The sequence below is a fragment of the Vidua macroura genome, chromosome 2 (assembly GCF_024509145.1).
Source record: "Vidua macroura isolate BioBank_ID:100142 chromosome 2, ASM2450914v1, whole genome shotgun sequence".
Lineage (NCBI taxonomy): Eukaryota > Metazoa > Chordata > Aves > Passeriformes > Viduidae > Vidua > Vidua macroura.
Window position 1 is genome coordinate 79,625,777 of NC_071572.1, and position 25,767 is coordinate 79,651,543.

Sequence of the window (25,767 nt, forward strand, 5' to 3'; positions counted from 1 at the left end):
AATGGAAGACAATAAAAAATATAACATGTCTTCAGGAATCTGGGAATGGGTGAGCTATCATTCTGTGAGCATTCTCTTGACTTAACTTGCTCTGATCAAACCTGCAAGTTTAGGCAGCAACTCATACTTTAAATTCATCTGTAAAAGAAAAGTATTCCAGAAATTTGTCTCTAAACACCAGAGTAAAGGTAGGAAGTTTACAGTAAAAAAAATCCCTTAAACCAGTGGGGGGGAAAAAAACCAAAATTAAACACCAAAATTAAAAGATGGTTTAAGTAATAGAGTTTTTGGGATTATGTGTTATCACCTGAAATGGCTTTATAGAAACCATTTTGGGAAATACAATTACTCCCTCTGTCTTAGACTTTTTGCTGACTGATGGACTCTGAAACTCTGATGGCTTCCTGATATGCTGCAGTGTATCTGAGGTTGCAGCAATAGTTAAGTGAATTCTGTGAAGTTCAACTATTTTTTTTTCTTACTTGGGTGCTAGAGGTTTTCAAAATCATGTCACTTCAGAAGATTTTGAGAAATTATTTTAGGTGCACTGAAGTAATTAACTCACTCAAAAAGCATCTATGTGAGTTCTGCTGTCACCTTATTGAAGAGAATTTAAAAGAAATTAAAATGGAGAACAATTCCCGTGTGATTGTGATAAGCCTGTTCAATATGGTATAAGACAAATCACTTATGTTGTAAAATACAATCCCTTTTTCAGGGAAGTACTCAGTCTGCTCTTGATATGCATTCCTGCTGGTCTTTCTCCTTCTGGACTTATATTCTTCCATGATTTTGTTAAAGACTGAATGACTTTACATCATTCTTAGTCAAACTCTCTTCTAAGGCAAATGCAGCCCTTGAGCAGGAAAAAAGAGGCAAATAAGGACAAAATAATTTCTAGAATTGTAGTGAAGGCTATCATCCATGGTGAGCTGCAATATCATGGGAAAATAACTTCAGTAGCTCTTGGTGTCAGCTAAACTCTGTTCCTACAGAAGAATGTGAAACACTTTTGTCAACTGCTGACAAAATAAAAAGGCTGCCACCTTATGAAGTTACAGCCTGATATATGGCTGCTGACAGTGGTGTGCAATGGGAGAACTCAAGATGGAAGGCTAAGCAAGAAGAAGGATAGGTCTCAAGGTGTTCTGGCTACCCAAAACCAGTACCTTCTGGGGGTTCTTATTTATTTTTGTGATCCTTATTTGTAAGTATAACAGTCTTGAGGGAAGAGATTCAAACTGGCCACAATTTACAAGTTTTATTTTCTTTCCCTGGCATGTGAATAATCTGTCATCTTATTCTGTCCCCAAGTGTTGTGTTTTGGTGCTAGGAGAAGGTGTAACACCATCATCTGCAGTCATGCTGTGTGACTGTCGGAGGTTGTCTGCCACCTCAGGGCCAGAAGAAATACAGCCAGGCCTCTTCTCTGCCCAGGCTGAGCTATAAAGAATTCAGATGGTCCTTGTGGCATGCAAAGCCCTATTTGAGAAAGTCATAAAGGAGGCAGGCAGGTGTAATAAACCTCAAAACGAAGTGCTGACCTTCCCTTCACAGGAGAGCAGGAAGGCGGCCTCAGGGGCTGGGCTGCGAGAAATTGTTTTGATGTGGTAGTTTGACCTAACTTTCTGTGTTTGAAAAGTAAAGCTGAGCCAAGAGACAAATTTGAGCTTGGTGGTAAATCCCTGAGAAGTAAGAGATATCCAGCATGAATAGGAGGAAGCTCAGGCAATTTTTTGTTTAAACCAAACTGGGCATGTTGTGCTGTGCTAAGCCTTTTGTCAGTCTGTGTGCATGATTGGAGCCTTGCAACAAAAGGTGGGGAAGGTAGCAAGAAACAAAACTAACAATTAAAAAGTACATTCATCCATCTATTGCTGTGCAATTTTATGCAAATCTTCCTTGTATAGTCAGTAACTAATTATATGAGGTTTTTATAGTAGTAGAAATTGAAAGCTTGGACAAAGAGATGGAAAGATTTAGGTCAAGAGATAACTTAGCTAATAAGAATTGAATACAAAATAATTTGGATATGAACCCTTATATAGAATCATAGAATTATGAATGTTTGTATATATATATATATATATATATATTTGCACATGCTAATAATGATGTTTGAGCAATACCATTAAAAGTTTATGATATTGAGGCTCATTCAAACTTCAACGCATTGTTGAAGTGTTGGGATTTTTGCATAGATTTCTTCTACTGAAGGATCCTGAAATAAAACAGGCAAACTTATTAAGGCCTAAATATGGATCTCAATTAAGAAGTATCAGTGGAGTATTCCAAAAGAGGAAGACTTTTTCTCCTCTGTATCAGCTGCTATTAGTTCTCATTAAGTATTTATCTGCATTGTCACCAGGCCTCTGAGCTAGTTTTTAACTTGCTTTGTAAGCATCCAAGGGATGTAAGGCTTGGAGTAGAAAGAGTACAGTGAATAAACTTGACAGATATTTATGGGGAACCACTCCCAAACATGAATCAGCATGAGAGAAGGCATGAATGTTCCACCTCAGAAAATGTTGTGGCTAAGTGATGGTTCAGTTGTTGTTTTGGGCTGTGGGATGGCATTTTCATTGGTTCACGTGAAATGGGAGGGAGACAGGTACTCCGAGAAAAGCTGTGAAGATAATTAACACACATTTTTTTTTTCTGGAATGGGGACAAAGGAGGTGTAAAAATTAAGGGTGGGGAACCAAGCCCTGTGGAAATGTTCAGGAAGTATTGGAGTAGTAAACAGTACTTACTGGAACTTGGAATTATAACTTGACAAGGGCAATGAGATTTTAATACAGCAAGAATATGCTGGTGAACCTGCATACTAAATGCAGAGCATGGAGAGAAGCACAAGGAGCGATCTGCACAACAGTATTGCTGCTCAGAACTGAAATGCAGTAGCTTTTAACCAGAAAGTTCCTATTGCATTATTTTTCAAACCAAGACTCTCAAAAAGCCATGAGTGATTGTAGCTATGCTTTTAGCCCTGTTGGCTTTGATCTGAGGTACAAAGAAGATTTTTCCATGTAGGCAAGGCAGACCCTTCATAAACCATAGTGGGGAAAAAGAAGTGTAATTGCTCTTAACTTTTGTGGCGAGTTTCTGGTGCGGTAAAGCCTTGTAGGGATGTACCTATTTGTCAAGGCAGCTCGTGCCTGACAGCTTGTAGATCCTGTTGATCAAGTCAAGGACTGCAGCCAGAATAATTGCTTGAAATTTTCTGGGTACAGAAGTGCTGGTGAGTGTGCTTTTAAAAGGTTGCTCCTAAGAGGCAGAATCAGAACAGTCTTGCAGTATAACAGATGCACATTTATGGATAAATGTCAAGGATAACGCTAATTCTCCTGAGAAGTGTGCAGCAGTGTTACCACATCACTGCGTACAGCCAGCATTGCTGTAGCATTTTTCAGCTCTAAAATGTTAATGGAAAAAAATACAGTAGGAGGAAAAGATTGCAGAAATTATTTCCTCATAAAATATCAAATGCATTTTATGTGATGAACTGTAACAACTAAGCACACCCTGCATAACAGACAAGTTTTGATAGTTTTTTAAAGCTCTTCAGATACATTTTTTTTAAATTATGGTGTAGCTGTTTGTGTCTTGTGCTAATATTTATGCCCAGATTTGTCCTTGTTACCCTCCTCTTTGCCTTTTCCTATCAAAACTAGGTTTTAGGGATTTGAAAATCTGTTTCTTTTCAGAAACACAGATTACTGTATATTTTTTAAATCACTTTGAAGTTAATAATAAACACAACAGTTTTTTCTTTAGATATTTGTTGGGGTATTTTGGGTTGCAAATCAAGTATTACTCAAAATTTTTAGGAATTTGACCTTGGTTTTACTAATGTTTAGGGATTTTATTTCAGGCTTCCTGAAGGATGTATAAGTACATACTTATTTTTTTTCTTTCGTCTTTGACAACTTAATTAATAATATAACATATGGAAAGGATTTCAAGAAAACACTCCTAAAGTATTTAGAGAGTGCATGTTACTGTGAAATGTGCTGTATAATTAGGTATGTGTTAAAATATTGGGAGAACAACCTGAATCTGTGATGATCCTAATGATGAAAGGGAGATTAAATCAAAGATTTATGATGCTGGCCTGGAGGTGTTTGCTAACTACAGAAAATATATACAGAGTGTTTCAGTATTATAATGATTTCCATATTATAGCTGTCTGGGAAGCATTGCAATATGTGCAGTCCTAAATCCATTTCCTTGGTTTATAAATTAGTTCACAATTATATGCTGATAGCAGAGCTGTACATTGTGTGTTCGTCTCTTGGGTAATGAGAATTGCCTCTCTTGTGAATGCAGAATACTGATAATTGCATTCAGAATCTGACATGCTGCAGGCAGGCAACACGTAGGTTTTCACACACAAAATGCATCACATTGAATGCATTGAAGTACAGTTGAGAAATACAGAAGTGACAATTGATTTAAAATATTTAGAAAAAAAATATATAGAGGTGCCATTTTTATTAATAACTTTTCTCACTAGAACAGAACTAGATACATGGCCATAAGCAGCAGTAAAAGAAATAAACTCCTAATAGTCTGAGAAGCTAATGAAAGAAAAGTATTTTGGTGCCCTAAATATACCTCATTTGCAGTCCATATTCTGCAATATGTATGTAGTTATAGCACTATGATAAGTCTGAATACCTAACTGAAAGTACTTTTGGCTGAGAGGCCCTTAAAGAAGCACGTATTGCACTGAATTTTATGACACTCCCAATGCATCACGGGTTCTTAAACCTGCATCTACCTTTCTGTAAATAAGAAAGAATCCCTTGGGAAAAAAGTTAATTCACACAGAAAAAAAAAAACCAAAAAAACAAAACATGTACTTAAGGTTGCCTTCTATAGAAAAGCATGACCAATATATACTTCCAAAAAAGAATTAGAATCGTGGTTTTGAAATGTGTGTGAAAAGTGACTTAATTTGCAAGAGTATGTATGTGTGTACATATCTATTTATCTTTCACTATATTCTCACAAATAGTAGAAACAATAAGTGAGGTTATTGAGTGTCTTATAATGTCTTTCAAACATTTTGTCCTATCAGATCAGTAGGATGAAAGAAGGACTCTTGTTTTGTGGATTTTTTTGTTTATTTTTGAAGCATGTCAGTCTTCAACAGAAACTAGTATAGTAAAATACTTCAGAGTCAGATGCTTTTCACTGTTTCTGTTTATAAATGACAGTCATTTTGAAAGTCTTTTTTCAAAGCGCTGAAATGTTTTTAGCCTCTAGCTCTCATTGACTTGGATGAATTAATATTGGAGTTCAGATGCTAATTTATGTGACTGCCTTTGAAAATAAATTTAGGTCAAATCCTGTTTCTGTAGGAGTATCCATTAACTCTGTCATTAGCTCCAGGAAATCTTTCTGTTCACAGCCTCTGTTCTTTAACTGACAATTAATTTTTTCAGACTGAGTCACCTGCCTTCAAGTATGGAGTTGCCAAATAGTGTGCTTTCTTTAAGAAGCAATGTTCCTTTTTCATGCAGTGCAAATGAATTCTGTAGAAATCTAGCATCTGAGTGACGGCTTTACTTTGTATTATTTTTCCAGGGAAATTCTGGCCTGGGGTTCAGTATTGCTGGAGGAACAGATAACCCACATATTGGGGATGATCCTGGCATATTCATTACTAAGATTATTCCAGGAGGAGCTGCAGCAGAGGATGGAAGACTCAGGTAAAAACAAACTTATTACGTGTGTATGGAAACAAAATGTGTAATTATTATAATTGTTCTCTGGGAGCCACATGCCAACTGGATCTTTCATGGGGTGAGGGGAAGCAAATGACATGACTGGAGTCTCCTTTCTGCTAAGATAGCTGATTGAAGGAGCTTAGAGCAACTGAATAAGGGTAGTTAAATCATGTATAATAGAAGACATTCGATGGTGCCACCTCCTTTTTAGTACCAGGTATTTACTTTAGTGCAAAAGGTAAGATGGAGGCAGCAGGAGGAAACTTGAATATCAGCATCCAAGTCTTCTCTTCCTGGCCTTTGTGTGTTCATGGCTCAAGAACTACATGTTGGTCTTACACATTAAGCTATCAAGACTTCCCAAACTACAAAGCCATTGCTAAATAATCATAACTATATGTAGAGGCTTCCTGTTATTTGGCTGCAGCAGTGAGATGTGTTTACTGCTGTTTCCAAACGTCATCTGGAGTAATCTCCAGAGTGGTCTGCCGTTTTAAATTCTGAAACGAGCATACAGATCACTTGATGAGATTCTCAAATACATGGCAGCATCTCCCTTAAACAAGAGGAACCACAGAAGTGCTTGTGCTTGTCTTTCCTTATGGACTGAATGTAGAAAGGCTTCCATATATTACAAAGGCTGTCACCTTACTGTTGGGTGTGCAGCCTGCTAATGCTCCAAAAAAGCCAATTTAACTGGAAAAACTTGGGATAAAATTTTGATGCTTTCATGGTCTCAGCACTGAAATTCACTCTGAGAACCTTTGCCAAAAACAGATGGTCTAAAATTCATAAAATGTACCAGATGGTAGCAACATTTTTCCTGAAGCCTTTTCCTTTAATTCAAAGCTAAAAGTGAGGGGAATTGGTCAGTTTAAAGAACAAGTTTGGGATATTTCTTATGCTACAGTAATAATCTGGTTTTGGAAGTGATTTTTTTTTTTTTTTTTTACTATGATAGTGATGAGGAGTCATGGTGGTTGGCAGTGCCTGAAGAATTTAGTTTTAACTAAGACTGCAGGTAAAAGGAATGGGACTAATATCATGTAACTTTATGACTAAAATGCAGCTATCTACCCCTAAGCTAGTCTCAAGAAAAACCTAAGCATTTCTAGGTTGTGATTCATCTCATCCTAAAGTCAATGCCTAAAATAGAACAGAAGAATAAAACAGCCTATGTTTTCATTGGTGACGCAAATGAAAAGGAGTTTCTTTGCCTAGTCCAGCTGTATTGATCTGTGCTGTAAATGTCTGCATTGGGCCAGATGAGCTTCATGGAAAACACAGCATGAAGAAACAGCAGTGTTTGGAAGTCATGCTATAGAATTAGACATGATGAACAACATAAAGGGGTCTTAAACCTGAAACTGCCTTTCTACTAAAAAGAAAATTCCTTGCAAAAAAACAGTGGTATCTTTTTAGTAGAATTTTTAATTACATATGAAAACTTTTTTAATTTAAGCTATTAAGAGACAGAAGTAATTGCACTAATCTGCTATCTTTGTAAAAAATCAAATATTTCATAACTCATCCCTGTATTAAATAACTACTGTAAATTTAACTCATGATTATGTCTGTGTTGTAAACATCTTGGAAAGACCTTCTAAACCCACAAAAAGTAGCATACTAAGGCAATTCATTAATTGTTTTTAAGATTAGATGAGGCAAACTTTGTGTTTTGTAATAAAAGTTTAGCAGTACAAGTATAATTATCTTATTACTAAGACTTATACAATGTTTTAAGCATATATTTGGTATGGTTATTCTTCCTACTCTCAGATTTTAGAAAGATTCCTCCTTTCCTTGTTTTATCCGGCAAATGGGTTTCACTTTGCTGCAAAGTCACAATTCTGTCACTTTTTAGGAACACCTGAAAAGGTAGTTATAAGTGGTCATTACTGGTATGCCACCGAAGGGCCATATCCTGGGGCAGTCTTCACTGACTTACACTATAATTAATTCTTCATAACAGAGAGTTTATCAGGTAGGACTCTGTAGGAACAAAAGTTTAACAACATGCAGTAACAACTACTAAGGGTAGTGATAACATAGGTTTCTTAGCAAAAGCCTAATTTTTAATTACCTAAGAATGGGAGATTGGTGTTTATGGACTGAAAAAATATACTTTTTTTGTCTGCTTTTCTTTCACACTCTGCGTGCAGATACTCTACATTATATAGCAGTGTGGGCTGTCTGAACTGGCTTCTATATCTGCTGTCTGGTTTTAATCATAAAAGCCTGTAAAATCACTTCCACTGCATTTTACATTACATCCCTTTGATCTAACTTAGCTGAGTGAAGTTCTTCAAACAGCAAGACTATGAAAGCAACTTGAAAGAAATTAACTTCATGCTCCAGACCCTTGGGAATATTTTACATGAATGCATGGGTTGACAGGGGAGGAGTAGGTCAACTGAAGTTTCACATAAGTCCAACAAAAGCAAGTGCAGCCTACTGCACCTGGGAAGGCATACCTCTCCAGTGGTAGATGTATAGTTACAAGTACATAAATATCAGGTATAAACACCTGATGGGAGGGAGTGAAGATAAAGAAGCCAGACTTTTATCTGTACTGTCCAGTGACAGGGCAAGAAGCAATGGGCAGCACGCACATGAAATTTCATCTTATCATCAGGAAAGGTATGGGGTTTTTACCATACTTTTTTATGGCTTTTTATGGTAAGGGTTACTGGACACAGGTAACTCAGAGCAGTTGTGGTGTGTCCATCCTTAGAGATATTTAAAACCTGAGACAACCTGAAGCAAATAAACTTGCTTCAGCAGAGAGGGTTTGACAATGGGCTCTCAAGAGGTGCTTTCCCAATTTACATGACACTGTGATTCTTTAATTTGGCCCAAGCCAGCAGTGTGCTCTGGCAGCACTGAAGACCAGCATCGAGGTGAGCAGAGATGCACAAAGAAAGGATTGGAAGCAGCAGTCACATGTAGCAATAAGGAAAATTCCAGTTGTGTCTGAGGACAAGAAAGATCTCTTTAATGTAACTGGTGATTCCATGAGATTATGGAATCTCTCTCCTCCAAGAGATTCAAAATTCATCTGGATGAAGTCCTAAGCTATATGATTGAACTTTCACATTGATGCTGCTTTGGGCAGGAGATTGGACTAAATGACCTCCAAAGATCCTTTCCAGGCTGAATTGTTCTCTGAATCTGCAGATTACTCTTGTGAATAAAACCTGAGTGTCAGACTGAAACTAAGGTGATTAAATTCCTGGGATTTTCCTTTAGTGGAGAACAATACTTCTATTGTCAGTAGGTACAGTGCATAGTGCAGGTTTGTATCACTTCATGACCCATATCTCTGCTTAAAAAATAACAGTAATTATCAATCACTTTAGACTTCACTCATCTTAATAAAAAATTCCCTTTTTTGAGAGACCCCTGAACTTTCAAAAATCAGAGATGCACAGAGCCACCGGACATCTCAAGTTGGAAGGGACCCATAAGGATAATTGAGTCCAACTCCGAGCTTATTTCAGGACTAGTACTAAAACTAAACCATGTAACTGAGAGCATTGTCCAGGTGCTCCTTGAGCTCTGTCAGGTGTGGTGCCAGAGCCATTTCACTGGGAAGCCTCTTCCAGGGATGGACCACGCTCTGAGTGGAGAATCTTTTCCTCATGTCTAGTATGAATTTCCCCAGAGCAGCTTTGTTTCTTTTCCTCATGTCCTATTGCTGGTCACCAGAGAGGGATGATCAGCACCCCCTCCAGTGCTCTCCTCAAGTACTAATGGATATGTTTATGTACTACTCTCTCTGAAATGCCCTGACGTGTAGAACTAGTCTAAGAGCCATCACACTGCACAACTCAGATTTTAGAAGACATTTAGGGCAGTACACTAACTCCTCATCTGGCAGAATAAAGCTTGTGGATATAGCGTAAGTTCACATATAGTAAATAATATAAAATAATAATATAAAATATGTAACTTGACAGAATTTTAAGAACAATTTTTGATTTAATTATTTAGCTAAATGGGATTATAATAACCTTGGAAGAAAATGAAGATTATTTTTCTCTGAATGCTTCATGCCATGTTTCTGTGAAGATTTGAGTTTCAAGTCAGGGATAGACAGAGAATATAAACCCTCTGAAAGTAGCAGTCACTCCCACTGAGTTGAAGAAGAATAAGATCTTTTGAGACTTTTGATGCATAAAAACTTCTGCTTCTCTCTCATTAATGTTAGTTGTCCATGGGCAAGCATCTACTTTTTAATAAGGAAGCTTTGAATTTGGACTTCTTTTCTTCTCAGGAAGAAAGAGAATTCCAGTACTTATGGCTCACTGCCTTTTTTTGTGTTATTTACCTTTATGTCAGAGAAAAAAAAAACCAGTGTTTGTTTCACACTTTGCCTACATAAAGCAAAGAACTTCAATATAATATTTAGTAGTTAACTTCTTTTGGCTTATCAATCATAAGTGAACCTCTGGCTTCTAAAAGGCAACACATATAAACCCATTCATCATTCTGTGAGAACAAGAGTGATCAGCTTATGGAACTAGAAGCAGAGTTTAGTGGCAGAACTTAATTGGGGAAAGAAAACGACTGAAAGAATGATGCAAAGTTTTCAATTATGATCAAGTTTAAAAGAGCACAGACTCACAAAATATTAATACATTTTTAGCAATCATAAATCAAAACTATTTTGAGTCAAGAATCACTCATGCTGATTATAATTTCTTGCAGTCTAAATTTGATTTTATGGTAGAGATACCTTTCTCAAAAAGCTTTCTTGCTCTACAGGAATGAGGGGTCATATGAGTTCCTTAAGTATTGCTATCAAAAATACACTTTTCCTTCTTGAAAACACAAGTTTGAAAATTAGCTTTAAAAGGTCTTAGGATCTAAAAAAAGTAAATAAATCAATTTTGTATAAAACAAGAATTCAAATCTTATGTTTTATACCAATCACTTAGTCACAAGAATCTACTGAACCTGTGATACTAAAAGCAGTTATTGCATATGTGATGGAATATGAATTAGTTAATTCACAGGACTGTGAGATAGATTTGAACAGTCCTGAGCTTGACTTTCAAGGGTTAATGTTGTACCAGAAGTTATTTTTGTATTTAAGCCTCAAATAAGCCAAAAATAGCCTTTAAGCTATACTCAAGAGGAAAGAGGGTCGATACAAGGGCTGAGTCCAAGGGAAGAAATTGGTTGTGCTTGGGAGGATGCACATTGCCCCGGTTAGATGCCCAGACCTGAGGTTTTGTCATTCATTCTTTTTTCTAGGAAATGGATTTCCAGTCTCTTCCCATTTGTGAACCTATCAATTGTTTTTCCTTAAGAGCATGGACATCTGTAAGGAAAACTTCAACGGGTTGAGAAAATCAGATCCATTGAGAGTTACTTTTGTCAGACTAATCAGAAACAGCACTGGTACCCCCAGCTAGCTGAGTATCATAGGTTAAAATGTTCTAAGGCTATGCATTGAACTTCCTTCTTTAGTTAATGTATCTTTCCTTTTCTTTAATTACTCATTGCTAGGAGGTTTTGTGTTGTAAAGCTGCAGCATTTTTTGGGCATGCTGTGTTGTTCTACCATCACCCTGTCAGTTTTCCCCATTGGATTTCACTCCTATCCTCTGCTCTCAAAGTGATTTTGTGTGAGGAAAAGAACGTTATACACGTGCTAATGGCACGAGACAAGAAGCAAAATAACTTGCCTTTAGTAATCCAGTAAATCAGGGAGAAAACTTGGAATAGATTCCTTCTCTCATGTTTCTGTGCCTTAAAGGCTTCTGTTAAATGCCTACCAGCAAAGGCTCTAAACAAATTAGATTGGTGTTCTCTTCAGTTGTCAACTAACCCACTGTGAAGTGTCAAAGATTATAAATTTAGCTAGCTATATGTAGCAAGAGAGGAACTCTGAAAACCCTTTCTCATGGATATTTGTGGAGGGAAAAAATAAATAAAAGATTTTGTTCTGATCAAAATTTTAACATAAGTCTGTATTTCACTAAAATGAAACAGAGAGGAAAAATGGTGATTTCATGCTGTTACTTCAAAGATTGAAAACTGGAATTGACAAACACTGCTATTGTGTGCGGTTTACCTGAGAAACTCAAAGGAAAGAAGAAAGGGAGGAGAGGAAGCAGAAGTGAGTCCCCACCTGAGAGCTGGTTAGATAACAGACACCTATGGGCTGTGCTTTACCTCTGAGAAAGTCTGAAGCTCAGATCTTTCCAGCAGCAGGCACACAGTTGTTGCCCATTGGTGTCCATTTGTAGCTTTAGATTGCTTGCTAAAAATTGAATTGAGAATGATGCTATGAGGCCTTTTCAGATGAATGTGAAGAGCCCTTCCCAGGAGAGATCAGGTTCTTTACAAGCGTGTCATGTGCCTCTAATACAGCTTGGGAACGGGCTTTATTCCACCATCCTTATATATCAAAACAAAAGTGTGTCAGTTTTGTGATTAGCTAAGTCCCTGTTAACTTCTGATCTTGTACTAAGCCTATCGGTACCAGGTCTATGTGCGTTGCAATGGCACACAGCTTGTTCAGGATGTTGTTATAATTACGGTGCTGCCACAAAACACTGATTCATATCTGCACTGTTTACAGGCCTCTGACAATGCTATTAGTTCAGTACATAATTTAGCAGTAAGTTAATAAAGAGGCATTCACCCTATTAGGCAAAACATGCTTGCTTTGCAGACAGTCATAAATTAGATCATGAATTATTGACTGTTCACTCTGTCCTGGTTTGTGTTAGGAAATTTGATCTTATTAACTCTGTTTGTCTGTGTAGCTGTGTGTATCTTTTTTGAGTTACCATGAAATTGAAAAAAAAAAAAAAGCATTACCACGGGCGATCTACATGAAAAAGGCAGGTCACAAAATTCAAATCTGATTTTCATACGTTATTTTCAAAGTTGAACATGTCTTACCATGGTTCACGTTTTAAGTTAAGAACTTATATGTCTTATCATTAATGGAATATTGGACCACGTAATTTTGTTCTCTGTTGTCTGCACCACTTCATTTTTTGTTGGCTGAATTCTTCTTTCTCTCTTTTTCCTATGTGAATTTTGCATTCTTTGTTCAGTATTGCAGATCCCCAGTGTGTCTCTGAATTGGTTTATACTGTATTATTTATCATTATTTATATTATGCTTTTCCTATTTTGAAAATAAGGTGGTAGGCTTTAAAAATTCTTTTATGAGATACAAGGAAAGTAAAACTATGTTTTAACAGCTGAATTGTCAGGCAAAGAGAATAGACATTGATGAGCAATAAAAGGTACCTCTCTGGATTGTGGTATTTGAAACTGATGAATTTTAGGAACTTCTTTGTAGACGTCAGCGATGAACGTTTTTATAGAAGTTTTCTTTTGTAACACAAAGCATCAGTACCTTCCTCCGTACATTTCTGAGCGGTTTTCCACTGATTGAATTGCACTGCTTATGTCTAACACTTAAGCAAATTAGCATGGTACTAAGTCTAGCTTATGTAAAGCCCAATGCCCTAGAAATTCCATGCAACGGTACTGAATTGGTTAACAGGTCTCTCTCCAAAGAGTTCCTTTATTACTCATCCTGCCTGAACTACAGTCACTCCAGAGTTCTGCAGTAGCAGAACAGCACCATGCAGCCAAATCTAAGTGATTATTTCATCAACATGTTTGCACTGATACTGCAGTTACAAGTTTAAATAGCTCAGTGACAATTTATCTGGAAGAAGCTTTCTGTGGTTGCATACCTTAGAAATCATCAGCTTTCTGTGGACTCCAGTATTAGTCAAGGAAAAAATATATCACATCTCTTCCTGTACTCAACAGGTTTAACACTCTGGGGTGCCATTGAATTTTTCATTTCTTTCAATTTTCATGAAACCTGAAAATTATATTTTAGATGAAAAAAATAAACTGACTTGAGTGACCATAAAAAAAAAAAGTTCCTTTTATGCAGCAAAGATCTTATTTTAAATCTTCTAAGAAAAAACTTGGTCAATATATTGTTTCTGAGAGCCAAAACCACTAGTACATGGTGAGACAGTTCATACTGTGTCAAAACTGCTGGCTGTGGTTTGCATAAAGAATTTGGACTTTCAGACTTTAGCCAAGCCATATCTTCTAGCAGTACATCATCATTGTTACATTCCTTACTCCACTTTTATTGCAGCTGTTAGAGCAGGGGTTCCCCAGAATATGGGAGTTTCAGTGTCAAGCTTGCAAGATGTAGGAAAACTTTGTTTCAATGTGCTGCTCATGTCATGCCATCCTGTGTGCTACTCCGAATCATAGCAACACAAACAACAAGCTTAGTGTTTCCTCTGTGGGGTACCTATTTGCACCCTACTCTGAGTTGCAGCTGTGTTGTATGCAATCTAATGGTACTGATGCTCCAAAGCTGGTGGAGGTTCTTACTGAACTTGAACAACATGTTTTGTCCTCCTCCATTTTTTGGCTGCACCTATGTTGGGAATAGCTATTCCAATCACACCTAAGCAGGAGGGAGGGTTTTCTGCTTGTCAGTGCAAGCACAGTGCTGCTTCGTTTTGTGCTCAACTTGCTGGGCCTGATCTTTGGTAACACTTTTCTTCTTTTGTGCTCAAGTTTCCCCATTTGTAAAATGGATACAGTGATCATTATCTTTGCCTCACGGGGGTTGTTGTGAAGCTAAAACGAGTTTATATTTGCAAAGCCCTTTGAGAGCCCCAGATGAAAAGTACTTGTAAAAATCCTGAACCTGGGATTGCCTCCTGGGTTATCTGTTGTAACTGGTTTTCCTGCACAAACCTGAACGCGCTGCAGACTCTGCTGGTGTCAGCTGGGAGGATTTTAACTTGGACTGAGGAACAGCTGAGCAGTTCAATGCCTTCAGCAGGCAAAGCACACCTTGGTCCCAAGTCAGCACCTCGGCTGTCCTGTGGCTGGACATGCCACAGCCTGGCCCAGAGTGCTGCCATTCCCAGCCTCTGGGCCCTGCAGCCCCCGTGGCACTGGGGACAGCCAGACCAGAGGGCTCCGAGGGTAAGTCAGGGCTGCGAAGCCAGAGCTGTCCCTGCCCTCTACCACACCTACAGCGCCTGGCCCGCGGCACTTTCCTGTACCTGCCAAGCAGCCCTGCAGCTGGGAGGAGTTTGGCTGCTTCCTGATGCCCTCATTCATCCTAGGCTTTACAGAGATTTGTTTTCTTTCCCTTTCCTTTATCCCAACCTTCCTCTCACAACACCCCACAGCTACCTACACCTCCTTCTGCTCATCCTTCACCTCTCCGCTGTTCCACTCCGGCCTCAGCTGTTGACAGGCAGATATGACTCCTTGTCTTGTGAGCAGCAATTTTCCTTCTGGCCACCATTAGAGGCTGCCAGAGCCACCCGGATCGAGCCGAGCCAGCAGCAGGGGCTGGATGTACTGGGAGTTCCAGCACTCGGTTGCTAGTAGGAGTAGTTTCCGAAGGAAAGCATCGTTCATGGCAGTGGCAGGAGAAGAGACGCAGAGAGACTGAGGATAACTTGGGAGTTAGAGAACGGACAGAGGAATGGAAAAATGTGGTAAGAGCAAAGGATATCAAAACTGAGGATTGAGCTGGATGAGAAATATAGAGGGTGAAGAAATGCAGGGTGGGAAAATATTTTGGGAGAGGGGAATAGAAAAAGTTCCTATAGAACTTTCGAGAGTTAATAAAGAAAATTTGGTACAAGTTTGAGCCCATTTAAGAGAATGCTTATAGAGCCCCTACCAGTCCCAGCATCCTGCCCACCCTTTGCATGCCCCCTCACCTTCCTGCCCTGTCCTGCCCATGCTTCCCTGTCTGCTTCCTCAGCCATCCGCTGCCATGAACTTGCCATGGAACACAGACATTTAAACACAGCTGTGGGCTGGCTGGGGCTGCTGGCTGGGCAGTGTCTCTAGGTGTTACCTGGTGGAGCTTCTGGCCTCAGTCTCCTTGTGTCTATGCTGCACTGCTTCAAATCTTTTGCTTTTAGTAAAGTCGTGCTTCATTTCCAGTAAGTTGAGGTGGGAATCAGGTCTGCAAAGTGCAAAATTTTCTTCTACATTTGGACAATTGTTTTGATTTGTCTTTTATATTTGTGTGTCTGGTTCATTTCCAACCCAGCAGCTTTACCTTGACGTATGTTTGTGTATTGGAGTCCCAAACTCTGTTTGAAGAGGATGCTAATTATGCAGAGGACATTTTAAAATGAATAATATGGGAAGTGTAAGATCATAAACTCTGTACAAAATTACTACAGGTGTGGCTTACCAAGCAAGAGAGTTAATTTGCCTTGAGTTATTCTGGCCAAGCAATAACTGAGACTTTGATGGCACAGAAAAATAATTTCATTATAAATGATTTAGAACATCTGTACCTCCAAAATCATTATACAATGACAGGATATCATTCTACTTTCAGGATGTTTGTGGTAAAGGAAAATAAATGATGAAAGAAGAGGTTCTCCTGCTGTAGATGTACTCAAACTTAACTTTTATTCTAGAAGTTTATGCTTGAGTCTGTGTGCAAATTGAATGGGTGTCAGCTGCTCCTCCCCTCAAGCCCATATAACTACACCCTGTGAGATGAGCTGCCATTAGTTAATAACTACTCCCCATGCTCAAAGTGTGCATTAGGAGATGCAGCTCTTCTGGGAGGCATCAGATACATCAGGAGTGGGCTTTTGCTTCTCTCCTTGCGCTGCATGGGAATTTTATGTGAAACATTTTTAACCTCTCTGATTTTTATCAGACACAGTAAGAATGGCACTTCTTTTTAGTGTTGTTGTTGGCTCAGCCATCAAGTAGATAGATGAGAAATTTTATCTGCATGGGTTGTATTTTTTTTTTCCAATGGCAAGGATTTAGAGAATTACATTTGGAGCTGATTTAGAACTTACTGACATTTTTAGCACCTTAATGTTACTGACCATCTTGCATTCTCTTTATGAGTAGATTTGAAATAATACCAAGTCAATATTTTACCAAATTTCAAAATTTAATATTGATTTAGAAATCAATAGTGTGACGTATTATTACAATAATTTTCATAAGAAATATTATTATTTGAAGCTGAAGTTTCTTAAATTATATGAATGCTCATTGCATGGGTATTAGTTTTTATATTTTGGTAACAAATTCATTCCTACCGCTAAAAGTTGCCTTGACTCTCCTTACCATTTTTTTTTTTAATCAAAAATTTGAAATACAAATACTTAGCACATTTGGCAGCAGTACATTTTTAAAAGTTTTCAGTGCTTGTGTCAACATATTTAAATTACACTGTTTCTTTATTTGGCTTGTAGTAATTTAAATAACCTAATTTTTAAGTCTGCATTGCCCTTGCGATCATCTCTCAATGGAGTGCTGGGCTGCATCACTGTATAAATTTTGCTATCTTGAAATTCCAGGTCTAAGAAGACTTAGGAATATTATCCTGAAGCTGAGCAAACATTTTTTTGGTACAACATTAGGTCCAAATTGCTTTCAAGTGCCAAAGGGAAAGAGCAAATCAAGGCTGCCTTCATTCACAAAAGCAGTGGCAAAAATCACCTTCCAGGGGAACCTGCATTCACAGTCCTCTCTCTGGGGAATGTGAGGCTCCTGCTTCCAGAGTAGTAAGACCACCAAACTGAAGAGGCTGTGAAATCAATGTTTCCTCTCAAGGTTCTTTCACTTCCTTAAAGACAAGTAAAGGTTACTTGGGCCAGAGCAATCTTGTAGTGAATGTGGTGTTTTGAAAGCCAGGTAGATGCTGTGGACCAGGGTCCCCTCTTCATGGATGCCCTGAGGACTGCTCAGCAGCAATCTTACATGGACCTGCATACATTGCTATGGTTGTTAGCGTTCATCACATAGAATCATTGAATGGTTTGGGTTGGAAGGTCCAAAAACCCTCTAGTACCAATCCCCCTGCCATGGACACAGACACCTTCACTAGACCAGGTTGCTCAGAGCTCCATCCAGCCTGGCCTTGAACACTTCCAGGGGTGGGGCATCTACAGCTTCTCTAGGCAACCTGCACCTCACTATCCTCACAGTAAAGGGTGTTTTCAAGGGGTCTTCTCAATATCTAAATCTACCCTCTTTCTGTTTAAAGCTATTACCCTCTGGCCTTGTCACTATGTGCTCTTGTAAATTTCTGTAATGTATGTAAAGATTTCATCAAGTCAAAGGAGCAGGATGCTCCCCAGTTGAGGAGCTGATTTAGAATTTAGGAATGGGATACTAAGACTGCAATCTAAAGACAGCATTACATTATACAAAGTGCAAGTATTTCAGTGATGGAAACAGGAAATGAAAGTGTTTTTCTGAGATGACATTGGAGACAGCAGATTGTTGTTTTGATTTTTGCTTCTATGACTGCCTAATCTTGTTTGTTCAATTCTGTTTTCATTTGGAGCTTATTAGATTTTTTTTTTTTTTTTTTGCTTAACTGGAAAATTTGTTCAGCATAAACCAATGCCATTTTTGTCAAGAAAAAAAGGATGACTTCCCATTTTATTTCAGAGTTCTGTTGTAAATCTGTAGGTGCTACAGCCAAGAGGCATTCAGTTATATAGAAAGATGAGTGGTGGTGTTTCCATCTCTGAAATTAAATCAGTGTTACTGGTAGTTCAGCTATATGCCTTTGGCTTGAAGAGCTTGTCTAGCAAGGCCTTTTAGGATGAAAAATCAGGTGTCATATGTAGGAGATTATGATGACCAGAGAACCTATGTTTGCTCTCCTAACAAAAAGATTTGGGGATGTTAAATGAAACTAATAAACAGCAGGTTGAAATAACCACAAGGAGAATTTTTAACTGGTAGCAAAGCTGTGAGATTCATTGATAAAAAACACTGGGGATGTTGAGTTTTCATGAGTTTTGAAAAAGGTTAAATTAATGTAAAATAAATTATCCAGGGATATTAATTGGAAAAAAGAAAAAAAAGTCTTTTTGGCTCATGAAAGTCCAACTGCTGAAAATGTATTCTGGGTAAAAAATTGTGTTAATGTTTTTCCTTTACCATCTGCTAAAGGCCACGGTTGGAAAGAATCCCCAGACTAGATGGAGCCCTGGTCTGGTTTATCACTTCATATAACATTTATCTTTTAGATAAGCACCTTACTCCATACATTTTAGCTCCAAGCTTGCTTTAGTGGGATCATTCTGGCCATGGGGCAGCACTGTCTCCATTTGGCCAAGGGCTGGATCTCTGTGTGAGCCACTGGGTGTTTGGTAGGGATGTGGTCAAAAGGTTCAGCAGGACAGCTCCAGTGCAGGTCTTCTTGCTGGCTGTCTTGCCTTGCTGCCTTGGTGTGTGCCTGCAGCAATCCCGCTACCAGGGGCCAAGGTTTTAATCTACTGAACAGGGTTTTGTACTAAAGGTTTGTCACTGCTCTCTTCTGTTCCTGTTGGGAGCCACTAATGATCCCCTCTTGAAATCAATCACTGCATGTCAGGATGTGCAGGAGCTCAAGGTAGTGCTAAATGAGCTCAGCATTGCAGAGCTGCATTAATATTGCCATTTACTTGTGGTAATTGGCAGTTGACATATGGAAGATATTGATCTGGCTGGATTTCTACCCTAGATCTACTCTGTCAGTGTCTGTGCTGGCTTGGATGTCTCTGCATGGGATTTGTCTGTGCCAGTTTTGATGTAATATGATGTGTCTTTGAGATCAGATTCCAGACATTAGGTTGGGGAATATTTTCAGCAGAGAGGTGTGTGTGTATACATACATACACACACACACATATATATGTATATGTGTATTTATATATACTCCCAAAAACAGGCACCCTTTGATAAAGGCATTCCAAAGACTTTCCACCTAAAAGGACAAAAGGATCTCTTTGGAGTGGCAGAAGGGGTTAACTCAAAGAGAGCCCCAGCTTTGTCCAAGAAGTTCTCAGAAGCAGAGTAGAGTGCAGAAGGGATCCAAAGTCTTTAAACAATAAATAAACTGCTTTTTAGCCAATTTTGTGCCTGGAGTTTAAGGCCTTTAAGAAAATAAGAGAGAGATTTGAAAAAAGGAAATGCTGATGCATCCTCTATTGCAACTGTGTGAATAGGAATATATTCAAGCTTCTAAATATATTTTCTTCTAAGAGTCTAAAGGCTACAGGGACTTTTCCATTCCTAATTATATAGTGCAGTATGCCGTCTGTTTCTGACTTACAACTTCAAAAATAGAACTTAGAGTCATAAAAGAAACACAAGGAGAGGGATAAAGAGACGCCATATATGATAAGGAAGTGCTCTGCTAATATTTTTACTGATGTTTGTAGCCAGGCACTTGGGTTTTAAATTCAGTGACTGTTATGCAAGCCCTTTAATACACTGGCATTTCATTAAGAGGCTGTTTAAAAAAAAAAAAATCTGTGGGTAACTAAAGCAGTAGCAAAGGACAAGCAATGTAAATGTCTTTTGACAGTTCTGTGGCTGTGCTGGTTGTCTCAGGTCTCAGCAAGGTCATGTCTCTAACAGGATATGGAAGCACAGTCATCTCAAGCATAACATATTCTGAAATTCAGAAGTATTTCCTAAAATCTGAGTTATTTCCTGACAGTTTGAGCTTTGGTCTTTGTTCTGGAAGTGAAATAAAGCTCTAAGTCCTCGGATAGGACACCTGCATGTGGTAGGACCAGATCATGGTGGTAGGACCTATAGCCTCCCTGGATGTGATCTGAAGTTCTTGACTGCATTATAGCAGGCACTTTTACCTCCAAAACCATCACTAGACAGACTCCTGCTATACAAAGGAGGAATGTCACTTGTACGTTTTATTTCTCATGCAAACTTTGGGAGGGTAAGAAGTAGGACTTAGTGCTAGCCTGTCCCTGGATATGGAAATGGGAAAAATGACTGGGACTGCCCTGATCTAGAGGGAGTGAGCTGAATCCACACAGGTAGGCTTTTGCTAATGCTCTTCCAAGTCTTTGACCTTCTGCCATTTAGGCAGGAATCCACTAAGAGATCATTTTCACTTGGAAGGGTAAATGGCTATTTTCTACACCCAAAATACTGAAAAAATTCAGAGGAGTGAACTGTGGGGATAACCAACACAAATTCAGGTTGCCCTCCAAAACCTTATGGGGTTTGGAGGCTGTGGGATGAATGCAGGTGTTGTGCTATAGGACAGACTGGGTTTCCATTATAATGTAGTAAAATCTGCACACATACTTAAAAGAGAAACATTTTATAAGAGGTGTTTTTTTATTTTTTATTTAAGTCTCTGGGATGATAATCATTCCAGTTGCTGATATGACTTGCGAGGCTGCAGAAGCACTGCACTAGGCTTGAGCAAGCACACCCTGCTTGTCAGCAAGGCTTGTTAGCTCAGCCGTCCACCAACCTTTAACAACAAGCCTCTTGGCTCCCTGGGCCAACACACTGAAACTGGCTTGCCAGTGCAAGGGCAGAAAGCATCTGCCTGGGTGAATTTACTTAGGGAGGTGCTGTGCAAGAGCTTAGTTCCTGTCTTTGCACACACACGCACAGGCAGCTGCCTTTGTGCTTGGTTGAGGTGATTGCCTTTCAACTCTTGCTTCTGAAGACTTATTGCAAGGGCAAGTGCAGCCAGGAACAGGCAGGAGACTGCTTTGTTTGGTTATCCAATGTTTATGCTGAGTATGCCTGGGGGCTGCAGTGAGGGCTAGTTCCTGTTTGAGATGAGCCAAGAAAGTGTAGACTCTCCTCTGGAAAGCTCATTTAGACTGTAAAGAGGAGACAAAGGAAGCAGGATGCAGGTGAGGTTTTAATCCTACATTTATAGACTATGAACGAAGAACCTGGTGGAGGTTGCACACAAAGAGTTGGGATGACACCAGGCCAGTATCATTGGGGAAAAGCTTATATTGAATTGAATTTATTTCAGTGCAATAGATTAATGTCATTGATTCAGAGGCTTGAACGATGATGTTTTTCTCTCAGAAATGAAACATTGTGGGTTTAGTCCTTATTTATTTTACTCAGAACTAAAGATAATTCTGTTCTTATTAGAAGCATAGGCTAGATTCAATACTTCAAATAGTGCCTTCATGTTAAATACAGTTGGATTTACCATTTTACTGCATCAGTATTTCCACATATTTTTAAATCAAAATCAATCCTAGGATTTCAAATTATTATTAAGTTTGGTTCTAATTCTGCTGTGTCATTTTTAAGTTACAAAGCCCTCCCCCCCATCATAAGTTTTATCAAGTAGTATTTTCAGTAGTCACCATGAGGTATTTGGAATTTCATTATAAATCACATAAGTGTCAGATTTCAAGTTAGGATTTGCTGTTACCTTCAGACATTTTTCATAAGCACTAGTTCCCCTCCAGCTTCCAGAGACAGGAATTTTCTTCCCCTGATAAATTTTATCACTTTATTTTTGGAATAGACATAGAAGTAGTTTTATACTACTTTATGAAGTCAGGAAGGGGTCTAAGAGTATACATGAATTTGCTACAGAAATTGGATCATGTCTCTAAGGATCATTATACATAAGGAAACTATGCCCCAAGGTGCATGCATGTCATTGGCATTTAGTGTTAGCTCTGTATTCTGTGATTTTAAAGACACATCTGAAGACTGCTGTAGTAAATGTGATATCCTTTATTCTGAGTTCTTAGTGGAAATTTAAAAAAAAATATTATTCCTCTTCAGAGGAAGTTATATGACCCAGTATCAATATGTGCATTTTTTACCCCATCTGCTGTAAATTTTAGTTATTATGTTATTATGGAATAGGAAGGGTGTGTATAGAATAAAAAAAAAACATATAATAATAACATAATAGAACATATATATACATAATATATATATATATAATATAATACAACATAATAACATATAATCCTTTCAGCTTGCAGCCTAGAATCTTGTGTTCTTGCTTAAAGTGCTGTGCTCTTGTGAGTTCTGGAAGAAAGAAAATATCAACAGTTTTGTAGGGAAGCTTAGGCAAAAAAGGTTAGACAATGGAGCAAAGGATAAAGAGAAAGTTTAGTGTTTCTTTGTCTTCTGTAGCCTATCTGATATCTCTGTACTGATATATGGAGGTGTATATCTACCTGAGATATTCCATAGTTTTGCACTCATTCTCCCATTATAACTATTTTTACCTTGATTTCTATGCTCTGACTGAATAAAGAAATTCCATCTCAATTTGAGTTTTTCTGAGCAGGCAACCAAAAAAAATCAGTTAACTTTGGGTAGAAAGAATCTATGAATGCTGGCCATTCTGCAATGGAAAGCATGGTAACCCTACTTCTGGAAAGCAGTGTTGTCCCACTGATACGACTTAGCTGGAGGTGTCTGGATGACAGCTAAGACCTGTGGATTACTACAGGATTTGGTATCATGATGTTGATCCACGGAGTACAGATTATTCCCTAGTTCTTCAGTCTATAGTTAGTTCCAGTTAGCTTTGTTATGGAGCTGCAAGTGGGCTAATGTGTTTTGGCAGGACCATTTGGTCTTCTGGGGCTCTTAGCTGCCACGCCACGCTGCTTTGGGTTTCCCTCCAGGGCACCATATTGCACAGAAAAAGGGAACAGAATGATCATTATCAGTTGTCACCTACTATATGTCCAGTAAGCGCCTAAGGATTGTACTCGTCTTCTTTACTTACAAGTTGACTGAAGCGTTTATTGGCTTCTCAAGGATGTCTGCAGTTTCTTGATAACAGTAAAAATCAAACTCAGATGGATATAATGAAGTTAAAAATAGGATTTTTTCCTTAATATAAGCCCTTATCTGCTTTGAAGATAGCAGCAACAATTGGTAATCCTCTGAGACCCTGACCTTCACCCTTAACAAAGTATCTCTGATATTTCTTTTATCAGCGGTAACTGTTTTGCATGATTGTTGCATGTGTTCTATATTTAACTATCTAGGGTGCTTCATATCGAATTTATACTACAAAAGTTTTGTAGGATGTGTTCATTATGTTAAAAAACTTACATGAGGCAGTGTGCTATATGAAGAGCTGCCTAACTCATTTTAATTTGTTACCTGGTTGGGGGATTCTACAGACCATAATCAAATTAAGTGTATGCATAATATTTAAAAGCAGGCCTCCACTACTTGGAGATATTGATGGATGAGAAGCTCAACATGACCTGGCAATGTGCACTGGCAGCCTAAAAATCTAAGATGTATGAGGTCTCTCCCAAGCCAAACTTTTCCCTGATTGTATGACAATACAACTACTATTGTATGTATTGATGAAACTACTAGAATCTCTTCTGTTGGACTTGTGTTATCTTGTGTTATGAGGCAGATCTTCCCCTGGGCACAGGTCTGTCACCATCTGAAACTAACTTACAGGTATAGGGCATATCCAGCAATAAATGAGAAAAGAAATCACAAAAATAAAATTTTGCCATAGACTTGCCAGGTGAACATAAAGCCAGGAAATTGCATTGGAGAGCTACTTGCAAGGGCAGAATAATTTTTTCCCTGAGGGGTAAGACCATGTACTTAATAGTCTGAAAAAATTTTCTTAAACTGGGTTTACTGACTTTTTTCCTATTATCCTTTTAGGTTTATTTTGTTGCAGCATGTGCATACATGTTCTTGAATATTGTATTCATTTATTAAAAAATGAAAAATTAACTTCCTTATGAGGAAGAAAAAAGCCTACAGGTGTGGAAAGGCATAGAATCATAGCAGCACAGTTTGGTTTGGGTTGGAAGGGACCCTAAAGATTGGACAGTGACACTTTCTATTAGACCAGGTTGCTTAAAGCTCCTCCCAGCCATGGAAATATCCAGCATTAGAGCAAACCACCAAACCTGACCTTTGAATGATATCTAGAAACTTTGTGATACAGTACTTTTGCTCAGGAGTGAAGCATGGGCTTTGTGTCCTTTTCATGTTTTACTAGTTTCAAATAACTGTTCTTTTTGTCATTTTGATTTGAGTTTGTTTTAAACAAAAGCAGCAGGACAAGAACATGGCAAAAACCATCCTAAATTCTCAGAATTCTGATAAACCTAGGTAAAGTTTCATTCTCTCACCATGTGCTGACTCCTAATCAATATCCAGATCAAGTGTTCTTTTGCTGTAAAGAGTCACATTTAATAGTTGATATTTATGTATAGAAACATATCAAAAATGGGGAATATTTTTAGCAACCCACATTTACTTCACTGATTATCCTTTGAGACGTGCAGAAGAACACATTCATTTACAATATGCCTTTTTCTATTGTACCCAAAATACTTAGAGGCATCTCACAACAAATGTACTGCACAAGAGCTGTAGAGTCTCAATTAATCTAGTTCTTTGGAATTTGCTCTTTTCACTTGTCCTCATTTGCAAATAAAGGATGGCCCAGTAGTTAAGTCATTAGTGTGCTGCTTTGGAGATAGATTTTACTGCTCTTAAGTTGTAGATTTCCTTTCCAACTAGGACAAATCTGTCAGATAAGGACAATATAGTTCCATCTAACCAGGACATTGAGGGTGATTATCTGTCCATTGTCAGATACTGTAGTAAATGCTCAAAGTAAGAATATGAGGGAATTTTAGTAGTATTCTAATAAAAAAGAAAATGCGATTACCATACAGCAGATCTGGTAGCCTAGAGTCAGTGTTGAAAACAAAGAATTTGAGTAAATTATTTAGCATCAAACATCCTCTTTTAAATTGTCTGCTTTTTGTAGGACAGCATTTTTACTATGACAGCTTTTGTATCACACTGTGAGATTTCCATAAGAGCAGCTATAGTTGTCCTTACTATGGTCTGTAGTAATAGCATGCAGCGTGAGTGTTTTAAAGCAATTATATTGTTTAGTTAAAACTGTTTTAATGAAATCTGTAAAGACAAGTTATTACTTATTTCTATCACTATGGTGCATGTAACCCCAGTTTATGAAGGAGGACGGTAGGTGTGAGCGATTGGGTAGACTCCAGTTTGAATCAGGTGTGTCTTTTGGAAGGACTGAGTGCTCTGTCTCATTGCTTGTGAAGCATATTGCATTAAGTCTGTCATCTGGCAGATGTGGACTTGATGATCCTTGTGGGTCCCTTCCAGCTCATCGTATTCTGCGATTCTAAGATTCCCAGTGAAGTCATCTTCATTTCACAGCCC

General features: G+C 38.3%; 1 protein-coding gene across 1 annotated transcript in view; it reads left to right on the forward strand.

The window, feature by feature from the left end:
* The window catches only part of DLG2 (discs large MAGUK scaffold protein 2), a 985,470-nt gene that overhangs the window by 657,111 nt on the left and 302,592 nt on the right, over positions 1–25,767 (forward strand). Inside the window, exon 11 of the mRNA XM_053971598.1 lies at positions 5,593–5,717. Within this exon, the coding sequence (XP_053827573.1) occupies positions 5,593–5,717 (125 nt within the window). The remainder of the gene's footprint in view (positions 1–5,592; positions 5,718–25,767) is intronic.